Source organism: Ochotona princeps, chromosome 5, assembly GCF_030435755.1.
Source record: "Ochotona princeps isolate mOchPri1 chromosome 5, mOchPri1.hap1, whole genome shotgun sequence".
In the NCBI taxonomy this organism is placed as follows: domain Eukaryota; kingdom Metazoa; phylum Chordata; class Mammalia; order Lagomorpha; family Ochotonidae; genus Ochotona; species Ochotona princeps.
In genome coordinates this window covers 102,696,989-102,714,539 of record NC_080836.1, presented here as the reverse complement: position 1 = coordinate 102,714,539, position 17,551 = coordinate 102,696,989, and the positions used below count along the sequence as shown (strand labels likewise).

At 45.8% G+C, this 17,551-nt stretch overlaps 1 protein-coding gene across 3 annotated transcripts in view; it reads right to left on the bottom strand.

Moving 5' to 3' along the window:
• Positions 1 to 17,551, bottom strand: part of DIS3L2 (DIS3 like 3'-5' exoribonuclease 2) — a 371,962-nt gene that overhangs the window by 190,321 nt on the left and 164,090 nt on the right. For all 3 annotated transcript variants that reach the window (XM_058665113.1, XM_004577199.2, XM_058665114.1), the window contains exons 7-8: positions 8,932 to 9,032; positions 2,856 to 3,103 (exon numbers count right to left, since the gene is read on the bottom strand). In XM_058665113.1, the coding sequence (XP_058521096.1) occupies positions 2,856 to 3,103; positions 8,932 to 9,032 (349 nt within the window). The remainder of the gene's footprint in view (positions 1 to 2,855; positions 3,104 to 8,931; positions 9,033 to 17,551) is intronic.

Sequence of the window (17,551 nt, the reverse complement as noted above, 5' to 3'; positions counted from 1 at the left end):
TGGCATCCCATTTGTTAAAATCAGATTAACTCTACAACATTTATTTTCAAGTCCTTCTGTACTAGGTTATAGCCTCCTTGAATAAAGAAAACACAGCTTGTTCATTGCCTCTGTATTTCTCAGCTAGTGACATACAGTTGAACAAAATCTGATGGACTGAATCTGTCTATGGAAGAGGTAAATAACTTTGGACTAAAAAAATTAGTAGCAATTACCCAGACACAGAACGGTCACTGCTTGTAAGGGTAGAGGTTTAGGAACAAGGAAGAAGCTGAGAAGGAAGCTGCCTTAGAAAAGCTCAGGATTTAGGCATAATGGCCGTGGCAGCTGATGACACACACTTCCACCCAGCAGGAAAAGATGAGGGAGAAAACCTGGGTGGACAGAGGCAGCCTGCAGCATGTTCTGATTGGGTAGCAGAGACCTCAGTTCCCAGAGATCAGTAGCTGATAGCCAAAACAGAGCAGCAGGACAACCACCATCATATTCCACGGCTGCAGCCTCCCACCCAACATGATGGACGCCGTCTGAGAACAGCACCATGAAAACCTGCCATGTACAGTTCTTACAATAAATTTTCTCACTTTTTTTGGATTTACTTATTTACTTTTATGATTTTTTCATAGTTAATAGGGGTGATAAGGGTTAAGGGCCACAGGAAGGTGGGTGAGACCATCATTTCCACATTCTTTTTTCCTTCCTGTATCTGGGGGAAGTAGGGAGATAAGGGGAGAAGCCACTCCTAGCCTCCCAAACGCCTCTGCACCCTGGAATGGAGGACAGTCACCTGACACCACCCCAGGGACCCTGATGTGGGGCATCCTCTGAGGGTCCTGCTCAAGAGGTTTTGACAGTTCAGCAGTTCTGAATTACTGCCAGTCTCACCACTCAAGCATGAACAGATTTCTCTTTTTAACAAAGATTTTTAGAAAGCATATTTTAAAGTTTATTTCTCTATTTGTTTTTGAAAGTTACAGAGAAAAAGAGGGAGGGAGAGAAAGAGATCCTTCATGTGTTAGCTCACTCTCTAGACAGCTGTGAACAACTAAGTCTGGGCTTGGAGGAACCAGGAGCTTCACCTGGCTCTCCCACACGGACGACGGGGATCCAAACGCCTGGGTATTCCTCCGCTGCGTTTCCAGGCACATTAACAGGAAGCTGGATCAGAAGCAGAGCAGCTGACTGAAACCAACACCCACAAAGGATGCTGTGTTGCACTATGCCACAAGGCTGGCCTCAACAGACTTCTTGTACAAAGCTCATTTACTGAAGGACACAAGAGAATGGATAAGCAATTTTCCATCTAAACATGATTAGCCTCAAGTCTTTTTATTCTGAAAACCACATGATTAATAAACGATTATCATTTTAACATATTCCTTTCAGCAAATCCAGCCAACGTGTGGCCTTCAAAGGCCTGATTCCCTCTGCTGTGGCTGTTGCACTTTTCCATAAGAAAAGGTCCCTGATGATGTAATGGTTCGGCTGGAGAAAAGGAACCGCTAAGACCATTCAAGGAATCAGAGAAGCTCACAGGCCTCCACCCTTGCAGCCTGAAAGCGAGGAAGCAGTCCAGTCAAGTGCACACAATGGGCCCTGACACAAGGCAGATACAGGACATGGCTGGATTTCCTGGCTGGATGTGAATGCCTTCCCTTCTCACCGCCAACCCGAGTGTGGTAGCACAATCAACAGAGGCCAGGCAGCGCAGCCATTATCAGACCTCATGATTGGAGGGTGAGAAACTGGCAAGCCTTTGAGAAGGACTATTTAGGGTTCAAAAGAATGACTTCACTTTTAGACAAGAGGGCCTCAAAGTGATGACCTTGAAGTCACACTGCTTGGAAAAAGAAAGTGTTCCCTGGCAGCTCGGGATCCTCCATATCACAATACTCTTCACTGGGAAAGCAGCTCGGGGCAGGGGTTCTTAAGTGGTGATAATGGGACACACAGACTTGTCCTACTGCACTGGGCATCTGGAATGAAGCACAGACCAGGCGGACTAAAGCAGCCCTTTGCGGCCTTCAACTCAGTGTTCGTTTCCTAACGTCAAAACCATTCTGGGAGGGTCCAAGTTCAATGACCAAGTTAATCAATGAACAAGTCACTGAAATACACTCAAAATCTGTCAAAACAGACACAAACCAAACACCACCCATAATAGTGAGGCCTAAAAATCAAGCTGAAACTTAAATCTACTTTGCTTGGTGAGAAGAAAACAGGCACAACATTTGATCGAACAGCCAAGTTCTGTTTCTTCAAATCAAAACACAATGACCACCCGCTAAGCTCTGGGACCAGGTCATGTAAATTTGTGTTAGAAATGCTTTCTGACAGCTGCTACAAAAGCATGCTCTTCCCGCTGCTTATTGTAGGTGATTTCGTTTTTACTGCCACAGGGGACCTTTGGTGCTAATCAAAAACGACAGATTGATAACAAAAGCACAACATTCAAACCTGATTTTGCATTCACATCTTAAGGCAGAGGAGCTGGCATCCCTACACATGCCCGAACTTCGCATATTTTTTAGCATTGGCATTGAAGAAGAGGAGGAGCTATGTGCTACAACAGATCTCTGCAGCATCCAAACAACACGGTGCATTTGCGACATGCCAGGAAGTGAGAGGCTCATGGCACGCTCGTATCGAACGCCAAAAGAGAGAACTGCCTGGTGATTCAAGAGAGCTCTGGGTGACCAGTGAAGATGGCAGCTAAGAAGAATAAGGACCAAAGTGCCTCAGCACTGTGCTCCAACAAAGAACTAGTGCCCGGGACACACAAAACATTCACCTAACGGTCACCACAGTGGAGCTCTGCCTGTGAGCCACGGTTTTTCTCGATGGAGATCACCTACCCCAAGGCAAAATTGCTGTCCTCCTTCCAGTCCACGATGCGGCAGATGAAAAGCGTGGTGGCGTAGTTCTTCGGCCGGCTCACAAAGTCCTGAGGACAGTCCTTGAGAGGGACATAAATCCTGGGCACTCGGTGGTCTGTCGGCGAGAACAGGGCGTACTTCCTGAAGAGCTCACTGTTCCTATCAGCCAAGGGCTTGAGCACGCCGGTGGCTGCGCGGGAATGTTTCCTCTCCAGGATGTAGACCACCTGAAACATCCAAGACAGAGTCAGCACTGTTCACCAGGAGACGTGGGGGCCAGCCGGAAAAGGCAGCAGGATGGTAACAGAGCCACTGGCCAGACGCAGTAACTTCTGGGGGTGGAAATGGAGTGGCTCCCATAAGGCTCCATGGCTGTGTGAACAGTGTACCAACTTAGGCAACCCCGTAAACGTCCATCTGCAAGATGCTCTTGCCTTTTCCAACAACGGACCAATGGGATGAAATCACTTTTTTTTCTTTTCTTTAAGATTTATTTTTTTTTATTACAAAGTCAGATATATATATAGATGAGGAGAGACAGAGAGAAATATCTTCCGTCTGATGATTCACTCCCCAAGTGACTGCAATGGCCAGTGCTGAGCCGATCCCAAGCCAGGAGCCAGGAGTATTTCTGGGTCTCCCACGCAGGTGCAGGGTCCCAATGCATTGGGCTGTCCTCGACTGCTTTCCCAGGCCACAGGCAGGGAGCTGGATGGGATGTGGGGCTGCTGGGATTAGAACCAGTGGCCATATGGGATCCCAGCACGTTCAAGGCAAGGACTTTAGCTGCTAGGCCACTGCACCGGGCTCGAAATCACTTTTCTAACCAAGACCTAGCTTATGACATGGGAGACACTAGCAGGAAAGTAGAGCTTCAGGTATTTGTTATACACTACACTTTTTCACTTGAATAATACCAGAAACTGACATGAAAAACACAGTAGTTGCATTTTTTAAAAAATCTTTAAATTTAAACAAAGTTCTTAGTTATGCTTCTAACAAGTTAAAAAATAAATATTTAATCTTCCTTTTCTTTCTAAGATTAAACCCAGTCTCTAATTTACTGGGCAAGACTCAGGCTACCACACCATTGTGTATACTCTACACCCACCTAGAGAGGAACATTTTTTAAAAGGTGAATCCTCAAGGCTGGTATTGTGATGTAAGGGATTAAGCCACAGCCTGTGTTAAGCAAAAGAAGATGGCCCAAGTCCTCAGGCCCCTGCACCTAAGCAGCATACCTGGCTGAAGCTCTTGGCTCCTAGCTTTGGTTTGGCCAAGCCCCATCCATTGCAGAGATTTGGGAGTGAATTAACAGAGGAAGATTTCTCTCTCTTTCCCCTACTCTCTCTTTCTCTCTCTCTCTCTCTTCTCCCTCAGTAACTCTGCCTCTAAACTAAATAAAAATATATCTTAAAAAAGAAGTGAATCTGGGCCCAGCGTGGTGGCCTAGTGGCTAAAGTCCTTACCTTACACGTACTGAGATTCCATATGGGCACCGGTTCTAATCCCAGCAGCCCCGCTTCCCCTCCAGCTCCCTGCTTGTGGCCTTGGAAAGCAGTTGAGGACGGCCCAAAGCCTTGGGACCCTGCACCCATGTGAGAGACCCAGAAAAGGCTCCAGGCTTCTGGCTTCGGATCAGTACAGCTCCGGCCATTGTGGCCACTTGGGGAGTGAATCAACGGTCAGATCTTCCTCTCTTGTCTTTCGCCCTCTCTGTACATCAGACTTTCAAAAAAAATCTTAAAAAAGAAGAAGAAGAAGAAGAAGAAGAAGCAAACCCTCACCTTCTGTAATAGGCATTCTTTCTATTTCCTCCTGGACTGCAGGCATGAGTGGTTTCAGTGCTTTGATGAGTTACTTGCCATTGTTCTACCAGACCCCACAGTTCACATTTGGACTGCACTAAGTTGGCTGTACTCCCTTGCTCCCATCTCTGACTCAACAGCAGCTTGCAGCCAGTCCAGTAGAGTGTGTGGCCCCTGCGCTCAAGTCCCCTCGACTACTACTTCGAAGGAAAATGCCTGTCTTCTCACCCAATTTCAGTTCTAGCATATGCCCTGTTCATTCCCTCCTAAGTCCCCATTCCCTCCTGAAAAACACCTTTCTATTTGGAAACATTGCTGTGCCCTCTCTTAAGAAAATGCTGGACTCTGCCTTGTTCCTGCTTGTCTGCCCAAAGAACTCAGGGCTTGGCCTCTTGGGGCAGAGGCTGTGTTGCCTCCTACACATAGCTGAGATGAAACCACCTAGGCTTTCCTGGGCTGCACGACTATGTCTGGACCATCCCATCTTCCTCTAGCTTCATGAATGTGTCTGGACTGGTTTCTCAATTGGGCTGCTCCCTCTTTGGGAGTGTCCTCCACTGACCAGTCTTCCAGCCACTCTGTGATACATGGCACAGTCTGACTCTCTCAACTTCACCCACTCAACATCATTTCCTCAAAGGTTTCTGTATCTCTTCACTGCCAATGGCTTCCCCCTCCATTTTGTTTCAGCATGCATCCTCCTGGACTTACCCTAGTAGGTCCTGGACAGGATGTAACCCTGACTCCCCTCGCAGGCTGATCCATCACACAGCATTCTTACTCCTCTCTGCCACCCTCCACAGACTTTTCCATACCAAGGTTCCTAGGGCCTTAGTCGTTCCTGCCCTGTGAGTCTGTGAGACATTTAAATCTTGAACCCTCTTCTGCTTCCCTGAGCCTCCTATGCTGTCCAATGCCACCCTTCCTGTCCTTTCACTCCACTCACCCTATAAGTCCCCAGGCCTGGCACCACTCGGCCACTGATAATTCTCTAACCATCAAGTAACTGTCGTGACAACCATATAGACACTGCTACATGGTGATGCTGGATGACTTCTTTGAGAATGCAGTCACTAAGACATTCCCCCATCCCTGGGCCATTCTTGGCGCCCACTCTCCTGACCCTTTCCCTCCAGCACTCCAATGATGTAAACACTGAATCTTTTTATTGTCTCACAGTTTCCTGAGACTCTATCTTCCATTTTTAAAAAAGATTTATTATATTTTTTTTTTTTTGGAAAGGGGTTTTGCAGAGAGAAGGAGAGACAGAGAGAAAGATCTCCCATCCACTGATTCACTCTCCAAATGGCCACAATGGCCAGAGCTGAGCCCATCTGAAGCCAGGAACCAGGAGTTGTTTCTAGTCTCCCATGTGGGTGCAGGGTGCCAAGGCTTTGATCCGTCCTTAACTGTTTTCCCAGGCCACAAGCAGGGAGCTGGATGGGAAGTGGAGCAGCCAGGACACAAACTGGTGCCCATATGGGATGCCAGTGCTTGCAGGAAGAGGATCAGCGAGCTGCACCACTGTGCCAGCACCTTTTAAAACTTTTTTTAAAATTTAATTTTTGATGTTCTTAACATACTTGTTTACATATTTGAGAATGCAGGTCCTTGAGGACCATTGAATAGGGCAGGTGGGGCAAATACCTCCAACCTCCTTTTCTTCCCTTTTCTCAAGTTTGGTTGTGAAAAGTAGGGTGTGAAAGGTGAGAGGGATGCTCCCAGTGGCCAAAGCTGAATCAGTACCCCCAGAGACAGGGCTGTCCACTTGATGTAATTTTAGAAATCCCAATGTGGAGAAGAACGTTCCATGATGTTCTTTTCAAATCTATTTTCTCTCTCCTGAAGTTAACCAATTCAATGCTATTCTATTCTATATTTATGCTACTCTTGAGTCCACCTAGCAAATATTTTATTTGTAATTGCATTTTTTTTTCATTCAAAGATGTGAATTTTTCTGTGGTTACCTTCAGTTTCAGCAAGATTTTACAGTTGTACTTAGCGGAAAGGGCAAAAAATCAAGTCTATCCCATCTTGTCCAAACAAGAAGTCCCACTTTTTTATTTTAATTGAAGACAACCTGGTATTACCTGGGATTCACATACTGTTAACTGTCATGAAATGGCTCTCCCATAGCGTAAGTTTTGCATATACATGTTGGTTTTATGTTTTAATTTCTGGTTGACTACATAAAGAAACAGGATCTCAAAAAAGGGATGGGGAGGTGGAAAGGAAGGAAGGAAGGAGCAGACTGGGCTGTAGGCCACAGTGAATGAGGGAATGCAAGTTCTAGAGACAGGGAGATGCTGCTACTCAGCTCTGACTTAAAGTCATTTAGGAACATAGTCCGGTGTTGCCAGGTGTTTTCTCTCGGCAAGAAAAGTCAAAAGTATAATTTTTATGTGAACATTCCCATTTAAACAAAAACTTTTCATGCATATTCATTTTTCTGCTTTTATTTAAAAGGCAGAAGAGTGGGAGGGTGTGGTCTTCCATCTTTTGGTTCACTCCCCAATGCGCTCATGGTCAGGGCTGAGGAAGCCGAGGCCAGGAGCCAGCAATTCCAGTTAGCTCTCCCCCACTGGCGGCAGGGACTCAGGTGCATTAGCAGGGAGCTTGACTGGAAGGAGAGCAAGGTGGGGCTCAATCCTAGGCGCTCCAGCAACAGTTGAACCCAGGCTGCCACAAGATCAACCTCACCTTTGTTTTGTTAAAATACAAGTTATAAGACCCCAAATCTTAAATACTGCATAGGTCAAATACAACAGGTGCGTGAGCTCAGGTGTAGTCCTCAGCTACCCACTCATTACAGTCGTGCATGCCTAGCATGTTGCTTGCTACCTGGTTGGTCCTCAAAGTGTTCACTGGACTAGTTACCCAGATGAGTAGGCCATGATAGCAATGGGAGTGATGTATACAGCATCTGGAAAGTCCTCCATTAACAAGTAGCATAAGAGATGCTCTCTTAACCAACCCGATGGGCAGAGCAGCTTCACTGCATCCCTATGCTAACCACACTGACACATGCCACTGGCACCTGAAGCATGAGCTGTGAAGCCATGCTGTTCTCTGCTGCACATCACGTCTGCCACCCGGAGCTGTGTGTATAGCTAGAGCAGGCTGTGTTTGACTCTGCAGCTGTGTGCATGCCGCATATGTGACAAAAAAAGTATCACGAACCAACGCAAAACCATGAAACACAAATGCAAAGAAAATCACTTCTAGGACAATTAAATACTTTTTAAAAAACTAAAAAAAGATGCATTAAAATTTCAAAATTACTTTTTTCTTGAAATTGACATGGGGTGGGCCCGGTGGCACAGCCTAGCGGCTAAAGTCCTCGCCTTGAACGCCCCAGGACCCCATATCGGCGCCGGTTCTGATCCCAGCAGCTCCACTTCCCATCCAGCTCCCTGCTTGTGGCCTGGGAAAGCAGTCGAGGACAGCCCAAAGCTTTGGGATCCTGCACCTGTGTGGGAGACCTGGACGAGGTTCCTGGTTCCCGGCATCAGATTGGCGCAGCACCGGCCCGTTGCAGCTCACTTGGCGAGTGAATCATCGGATGGGGGATCTTCCTCTCTGTCTCTCCTCCTCTCTGTATATCAGGCTTTCCAATAATAATAAATCTTAAAAAAAAAAAAAAAGAAATTGACATGGGAGTGCCAATAATTTTAAAAATGGAGTTAATATCACTAAACATCTAGAAGTCTAATGTGCATCCTCTGTCTCCAGAGTCTACATTCTCACTCCACTCCACTTTGAATAACCAGAACTGGGGCAAGCACTGTGGCACAGCACGGTATGCTGCAGCTTGCAACATGAGTACAGGTCTGAGTCTTGGCTGCTCTCTGTTGGACTTGAAGCCATCTGGGGAGTGAACCAGCAAATAGACAATCTCTTTTGCTCTCTTTCAGACTCTTGTTCTTTCCCTCTCGCTCTGTTTTTCAAAGAAATAAATCTTTAAAAATAAGTAAATACTGAACCAAAATTGGAAATCATCTATGTTGCATTACAAATGTGGTTTAAGCTAGGAGGAAAACACAAAACGCATATGCACAAACTGTGTTGCCCTTTCTTCCAAAGCAGGCAAGTGCATTCATTACCAATCTGTTTAAAGTTATAAAAATACTCACTGGTTTTTCTGATTAACTGACCAAATACAGTCCTGACCAAACCACAAGAGACACCTGTCACATGGCTCGGGTCACAGCCGTTTGGACAAGGGGAGAGAATCCATGTGTCATCACCTTCGCTGATCTCTGCAGCGCCTTCTCCGACACCGCTCTTGTGTCTGGGGCTGTGGAGGTGCTCTCCTCTTTTCTATCTGGTGTGCCAGCATGCTCTTCGCCTAGATGAATAAGAGAAGGACGCAATCTGTGATATCCACGAAGCACAACGACGGATGGGATTTTAAAGTTTGGATCTGGAAAGTTTCTGCATGCCATTTACTCCCACCCTCACTGGAGGATGCCATGTTGGGCCTACAGTGGTCGGGCGACTTGGCCAAGGCCCAGTCATGCCACACACCTGCATTAATGCTCCTCATGGAGCACCTAACCCCAGCAGGTCACACTCGATTCTTCAATAACATTCACAAGCAAAACACCATTCAAGTGGTGAGCATCAAACTACGTTCAGTTAAATCAGATAGTCTGCATGCTAAAATACCAGAAACCTGATGTTAGATAACAGCCCACAGTGAAGAATAGAGATAGGTTAATAATATCATGCACATCTGCTGAACTAAAACAAAATCAAAACAAGTGTTAACTTGAAAAGCATTTTGGTGGCAGCCATAATACACAAAAGGGGGGAAAGCAGATTCTATGTATTAAGTAAATAAATAAATACAGCCCTGATTTTCCTGGCTTTTCTTGTTAACATTACTTAAAAAGTAAAGAACTTCAACTCTTCTGATGCTTAACTTCTTTCTTACAAACAAACAAAAGATAATTTGCACATTCACCCAAGAAACTGAAAACGCATCTCCCCAGGAAGAGGCAGCTGGACTCGGGACCAAGAGTGTTAAAAACACTTTACGAACAAAAGCAGCAAATGACACGCTTTTGAACACCTCACATTTCATGTTTCCACTTGTTACACCAGATTTCTCTCACCAAATATTCTTCTCCGACCACAGTGGAGTTTCCATACTTGAGGGGTTGTGACCAACTCATGCAGTACCCACTCCAGAGAGCAAACAGAGACTTACACCTCTCATCATTTAGACAAAACCAAGGCCCAAATAAATAAAACAAATCCTGTTCAGGACTGGCGAGGCTCATCTTCAAGCCAGCTCCTAGCATTCAGGGAGTACTCTGGAAACACTGACAGGAGCAGACCCCCTGGGGCTTAAGAGTGGGCCACTGTTTGCTGAAATCTTCCTACCACAGGACCCACTGCCCACTGATTCTTTCTTCTTTCCCAAAAATAAAAGCAAACACATACTTCCCCATGGTAGATCACCCTGTCCATAAAAGAGGAGCATCATCCGAATTTGCCTTTGATTTTAGACCCATAGTTCAGGATTCAAAAGTCATCAGATGTGAAAGGATAGTGTGTACTGGAGTGAAGAAGGCAACAAAAGATTCCTGGTAGGGGACAGGAAGCAGAAAGCCATGCCAGTCAAGGACCAGAAAGACACCTGCGCTCACAGACGGAGCACAGCTGAGCTGCTTGCCCAGTATCAGCATCTGCCGCTCAGTCTCTGAAATGGAACCACCCCAGAAACAGGATGGTGCTTCTGAAAACTTGGAGATAATGAGAGTAAGAGCTAAGCTTATTCTGATAAAAACAAAACAAAACAAAATGAAATACAGCATGGTGTTTTCATACCATGCATTTTCCCTCACTTTTTGTGAAGGTATTTGTTTGTTTGTTTTTAATTTGAAAGGCAGAGTTTTAAGAAAGGGAAAAGACAGAGATCTTCCACTGGCTAGTTCATTCCCCAAGGCGGACCATGCTGAAGCCAGGCGCTTAATCCAGGTCTCTTATGTGGGTGCCGGAGCCCAAGCACTTCAGTCATCTTCCGTTGCCTTCCTAGATGCATTAGCAGGGAGTTGGAGCAGAAGTGCAGCAGCCAGGACTTGAGCCAATGCCTCATATGGGTCCGGGCTTCAGTGGCAGCAGCTTAATCTGATGCACCACCACAGTGACTTCTCTAGTGTCCTAAAGACTTTACAGAACTCTGAAAAAAAGAAAGGTTTAGATGTTTACAGAGACATGGAGAGGCAGAGATGTCTTCCACTCAGTGCTTCACTCCCAAATGGTCACAACGGCTGGGGCTGTGCCAGGTCGAAGCCAGGAGCTCTTCACTGCTACGTGCATAAGCAGAGAAAGATGCTGTCGCTATTGAGGGAGTAAAACAAAAATATCCACCAAAGAGGCGGCACGGGGCTTGAAAGATGGAACAGGTGTTTCAAAGAGAAATGAGCAAGCTGAAAGCCATTCCAGGCAAAGGTCCAACACTTGCCAGGGTCAGGGGGAAGTGACATGGGGAAGGTCCAGTATGAGCCTTATGATGATAGTAACAGGCTGAAGACATGGGGTTGAATTCAAGGGGCCTGGAAGCAGGAGGAAGATGACTGGTGGATGGAGAGATGGGATAGGCAGACTGCATTACAACCCAGCAGGCTAGCATCTTCTTTCACAGTATTAAGAATTCCAATCTTCAGCTGGGCAGCCTAGTTGAGGGACCACACCCTCAGCCTCCTTACACTACACAGAGCCTGCACCTGTGTAGGTTTCAGCCCATAAGACACAGGGAAAGTGCCACTGGTGACTTCCAGGGAGAATATTCCAAGGGCTGAGACTTGGCCACCTCTCAGAATGTGCATGTGACAGCTGCCTCACCCCATCCCCAGAACTCTTCAGGGACCTGGAGGCCCCAATAGCATGAGCTGGAGACCTGCAGCTCCCCTGTGCATCCTGGTCTGTGCACCTCAGCCTGCTTTCATGTGTGAAAGCACTAAACCTCTTTCTTCTTAAACCACTGATGTTTGGGGATTTAACACTATTCTCAGTAACATGCTTCCTTCACACAGGTCGAGACATCGAAACTGACAAGCTTGGACACTCTCCTCTAAGGCATCAGAAACACAGGAAGACTCCTTCTGGACAGTTTTATATCACACATGTATGTTAGGGTCCCACTCTGGAGTGGAGAGATAAGACCAGCGGAGATCTTGGCAAGCTGAGCTGGTGGTTCGGCTGAGACACAACCAGAGGGTGAGTTTGGGCAGTGGTGGTGCCAGGGAATTGAAGAACGCTGCTAAGTGTGTCTTCATCACTGGGAAGGATTTAGTATGAGCAGCATGGGCTTAAGTGAAAGGAGATTTTGGTTAAGCTCTCAGCAATACTGCTTTGACAGAGCAATAAAGCCCTGTGAGGAAATACTGGGCCAGGCCACAGCTGCTGAAGCCCTTGCAAAGGAGAGGCCCTGTGTCCCACAGCCTTCAGTGTGGCCATGCTGAAGGTAGAGCATCGCATGGGGTCTTCCAGTCCAAATAATTCTAGGAACTGCTAACTCTCAAAATGCTTCATCTAAAACTAAGAGTTTTCTAGAACATAGGTACACTACTAACACCAACAACTTTTTATAATTTCCTGATAATAATATTCTGTGAAGAAATATTCTGGGAAATCTTCACCTCCTTCTATAGTTCTGGAACATTTAAACATTTTAAAAGTAAAATGTCAAAGTCTGCTGGAGGTGGCATCACCACCTACACATTACAAGAGCAAATGTAAACCCTCATTTTGGTAAGAAAATTTATTTTTGTTTGGCCATCTCCTACACAAACAACAGCCCGAGATGTCTGATGACTCGGAATAATTTACAAACAACCAAATGTTTCCAAGTGATTTACTCACGACACTAAGTGGGCCAGGAGAAGAAAAAGGCAAGGCACTAGGAAGAAAGATATGTTCCAAACTCTTTATTTGAAAAATGGCAAACTCTGGCAATGCTAAGTTCACTCCATTTCTGGATGAAGGGCTCAGAAATGTATAATTTCCAAAGAGAAGACTATAAAAATAGTGATACCTGTTTGTGAATGGAAAGATGGCCCTTTTGGATCTCCGAAAACTAGTCACCTGAAAAAATTTATCTTGGAGTTCCCTCATCCCAGTCGAGTGTACAAATGACAGCACAAGTCCTCACAGAGGCAAGATGAACATTCATCGGGCGTAACTGCTTGCTGGCCGCAAGCTCGCAGGCGTAAGGAGGGTGGACGATCCTCTGAGATCCGCTGCCCAGCTCCTGCAGTAGCAAGGCCAGGAGGGACAATCTTCAGGACATCACCAAGTCCCCTGACTCACAGAATCCCCAGCCCAACCAAGTTTCTCACACCAACATCAGGCAAATGGGAGGCAGGATGCTAGGGCATTTTTCACCCAGGTTTGCCTCCATCACCTCATTTGATCAATACCACATCTCCATGTCACAGGAAAAGTAGATGCTGTCACTCCGGTTTCACCCAGACAACGGGAGTAGTAAGAGGCAGCACCAACAGCAGAGAGCACACAAGGATATTAGTGTTGACTGCGGTAAACTGTGCCCCACACAAGCACACCTACAGCATGACAGGAAGGGCAACAAAAACCCGTATCAACATGAACTTTCTGAAATGTTAGAGTCAGCCCAGCAAGGGTGCTGAACACAACTTAAGGCACTGAAAATGACCCTGTGTCTCTTGTGCTCAGGCACTCACACGCCAGAACATAGGCAAAGATGCAGACGAACATTTAAAGCATGCTGTGTTAGTTATTGTAAGCAAGCAGGGTCCCCAAGAGCAATGAGAAGGGGCCAGGCAAACATCAAAGAATAGCCATTCCCAGGGCTGCAAATGGGAAAGTTGAGTAGGAACTGGCCAAGTGGATGGGCCTGCAGAATATTCCAGAAGCAGAAGTGATAAGGTGCAAAGGCACACAATCCAAAGTAAGTGAAATGGCTTTGTGCATCTAAACAGACCCAAGGACCTGGCCACAAAAGGTCTCACATGTATGTATTTTATACATTAGGGATGGAAAACCACTGAAAATTTTGAGATTAGCCACAATCAAAATTATGTTTGAAAAATAAAAGTCAATGACCACCACTACTGTTCCTTTGAAGATAATCATTTCATCCCCCCCAGCTGTTTTTAAGATTCTCTGACTGCCTTTAGTCTTAGGTAGTTTCATCATCACAAAGATTTTTCTTCAAAAAAAAAAAAAAAACTACTTGGAATCACTGATCTTTTTTTTTTTTTAAAGATTTATTCATTTTATTACAGCCAGATATACACAGAGGAGGAGAGACAGAGAGGAAGATCTTCCCTCCGATGATTCACTCCCCAAGTGAGCCGCAACGGGCCAATGCTGCGCCAATCCAAAGCCGGGAACCTGGAACCTCTTCTGGGTCTCCCACGCGGGTGCAGGGTCCCAAAGCTTTGGGCCGTCCTCAACTGCTTTCCCAGGCCACAAGCAGGGAGCTGGATGGGAAGTGGAGCTGCTGGGATCAGAACCGGCACCGATATGGGGTCCTGGGGCTTTCAAGGCGAGGACTTTAGCTGCTAGGTCACGCCGCTGGGCCCGGAATCACTGATCTTAAATCAGTGCTTGTATATCTCTATAGTTTCAGACAATCTCAGTTATTTTCCTCAAATTCCATCTTTGCCCATTTTCTGTCTCATCTCTGACTCTAATTAAACTTACGTAAAACTTACACTATATTCAATATCTCACCATCTCCTTGCATTTTCTCTTCGTCTCTCCATTATATAGTCTAGATGATTTTTTCTTACTGTCTTCCAGTTTGCTAATTTTCTCTTCAGCTTTATCCAATCTACTGTTAAACACAACCACTAAATTTTTTACTTTAAACTTTTAAAGAAATACTTTTCCTCATCCACCAAGATTTTTTTAAAAAATCATTCATCACTGAAGGTCTATTTCTAGAAGTTTTTAAGTTCTTTTTTAAGTTTTCTATGTCACAATTCATAGTTGCCTGATTCTTTTCTCTTTTTACTTGAAATGCAGAGTTATAGGACAGAGAGAAAAAAAAAAAAACAGAGAGAGAAAGAGGTGTCTTCCATCTACCATTTCACTTCCCAAATGGCCACAATGGCTGGGGCTCGGCCAGGTCAAAATCAGGAGCCAGGAGCCAGGAGCTTCTTCTAGGTCACTCACACAGATGCACAGGTCCAAGCACTTTGGCCATCCTTTACTGCATTAGCAGCGAGTTGTACTGGGAATGGTATATCCAGGTCTCCACCTGGTGGCCCAAATGATATGGCTTTATCTGGTTGTATTTATGTGCCGGTTACTGAATAATCAGAAGAACTGCCTTCTGACAGAATTTCCTCTTGATTTTGCCAGACACTCAGAAGCATCAACAGTCCTGAAAGCAAGTCAAGACGTGAGAGCATAAGCCTGGGCTACCGTTCCACATGAGACTGCCTGAGGGCAGAGCCCTTTGGGCCAAGCCTTGCAGCCTTTTGTATTCCTACAACCACCAGGCAAATCTGCAGTCATTGTGGTTCTCCATTCTGATTTTAGCCTGGATATGCCTGTCAGTTCTTTGATGAAGATATTTTTAACCCAAATATTTGTAGTTGTTTCAGTGGGAGGGTGTGTCTGGATAACATCCTTCACCTCCACTATCAGAAGAAAAGTGCCTGGAATTTATATGTTAGGAATGTTTCCAGGCAGCAGTGTGGAACACAGATGAGGAAGAGCAGTAGGGGTTAGGACTGGAGGTGGGGAGGCAATGGCGATCCTCACAGTCAACACGAGCAGGAAGACAGTGAAGATGCCGTTATGATAACAATGTTCATGGTCCATCAGGGCAGAAACGTCCCAAGGGACACAGACAAGTGGAGGGTACTCTCTCATTTACTTTTCCCCAGCAGTCTCATGAAGCAAGAGTTACTGTCCTGAGTTTCAGAAGAAAGCAACAAGAAATTCAAAAAAGTTAAGTAACTTGGGCCCGGCACGGTGGCCTAGCGGCTAAAGTCCTCGCCTTGAAAGCCCCGGGATCCCATATGGGCACCGGTTCTAATCCCGGCAGCTCCACTTCCCATCCAGCTCCCTGCTTGTGGCCTGGGAAAGCAGGAGAGGACGGCCCAAAGCTTTGGGACCCTGCACCCGCGTGGGAGACCCGGAAGAGGTTCCAGGTTCCCGGCTTTGGATTGGCGCGCATCGGCCCGTTGCGGCTCACTTGGGGAGTGAATCATCGGAGGGAAGATCTTCCTCTCTGTCTCTCCTCCTCTGTGTATATCTGGCTGTAATAAAATAAATAAATCTTAAAAAAAAAAAGTTAAGTAACTTATCCGAGGCTTCCTCCAAGAAGATAACAGAGGGGATATCTAGCTCCAAGTCCAAGCTCTTCCCATTGCAGTGTAATGTCATCTGGATGGAAGATGCGCCATATGTGTGGGTTCCAATGAAAAGGGAAATGCTACAATTAATTCATTCATAGGCAGACATTAAAGACTTTCATATTTTGCAAAATGAGAAGTAGTCTTCTTTACCTAAGTTCACTGCTTGCAGTCACAAGGATCCCAGGCAGCGAAGCTCTGGAGTCATGAGACCTAAGTTCAAGCCCAGATCCAGCAGCAGGTGTTGGGCAAAGCAGTGAAGCTGCAGTCTGATTCAAGTCCCAGTTATTTGGCTTCTGTTGCAACCTTCTGATAATGCACACCTGGGAGGCAGCAGGAAGTAACTCCAGTACCAGGGTTCCCAGTCATGCAGGCAGGAGTCCTAGTTAGAGCTCTGGGCTCCTGGCTTTAGTCGGGCCCAGCCCTGGAGGTTGCAAACATTTGAGGAGTCAACTGGCGGATATAAGAACTCTTTCAGGTAAATGATTTCCCAAAGTTGTGATCTAGGTATAGCTACATGGTTTTGAAAAAGTTCTCCTTTCTCTGAATTTCCTACTTTGCAGCTCAGGGAGCTTCCAGGAGGTATACTTACAGGTAGCACCCTGGCACACTAATGAAAAGCAACAAAACCGTTAGACCCTACTAATGTTATTTTTGTTAGTTCTTGCAATAAGTTTTCAGGGCATATGACTCTTTTACCCTGGGCACAAATGACTGGTTAGGGATAGCATACCAGATAACAGAAACATTAAAAAAAAAATAGGTCACATATCCCCATCTGTAAAAAGGTAACCTGTAACCTATTTCGTAGGGTTAGCAGCAAGATCACATGAAATGTAAGTGTGCTGTAATGGTCAGCATGCAATAAATACTGAATGAGTTCTAGATTTAATCGCACACATTTTTCTGTAGGCCTGGTACATACTGTGACCAGTAGGGAGAAACCAGAGGTGAAGCCAAGAGGAAATCCAGGTCAACGTGGAAGAGTGTGGATTTATATGAAGGCAATAGACAGCTGGAGAAAAATGGAGGCAGGACACTTACAACTTACGTGTGAAGAAACTTGTGCTGTTTTGATATGGGAAACAAATCACAGAAAAGTGGGCCTGGAGGCAGGAAGACCAGTTAGCAGGCTACTGTAATCACTCAAACTAACATCAGAGGGACTGAGGGTCCTGGAGAGAGGAATTCAGAAGGCAAAACAGAAAGGATTCCTTTTTTCCACGCAACAAACTTTTATTAGGAGTCTACAGAAGCCTGGCCTGGTGGCACACAGAGATGGACAAGATTGTTTAGATACCCCTGAGCAACATTAGAAGACTGCCTAAGTTCCTTATAACAGAGATTCTCAAAGTGTGGTTCCCTGGCCAGCAGCATCAATGTCACACAGTCTTGGGCCCCATGTGTGTCCTACAAATTCCAAACCCCATGGGAGTTGAGGCCCCAGACCTGCATTTTAACAAGCTTTCTAGCTGAGTCTAAAGAACCCTCAGTGTGAGAGCCATGG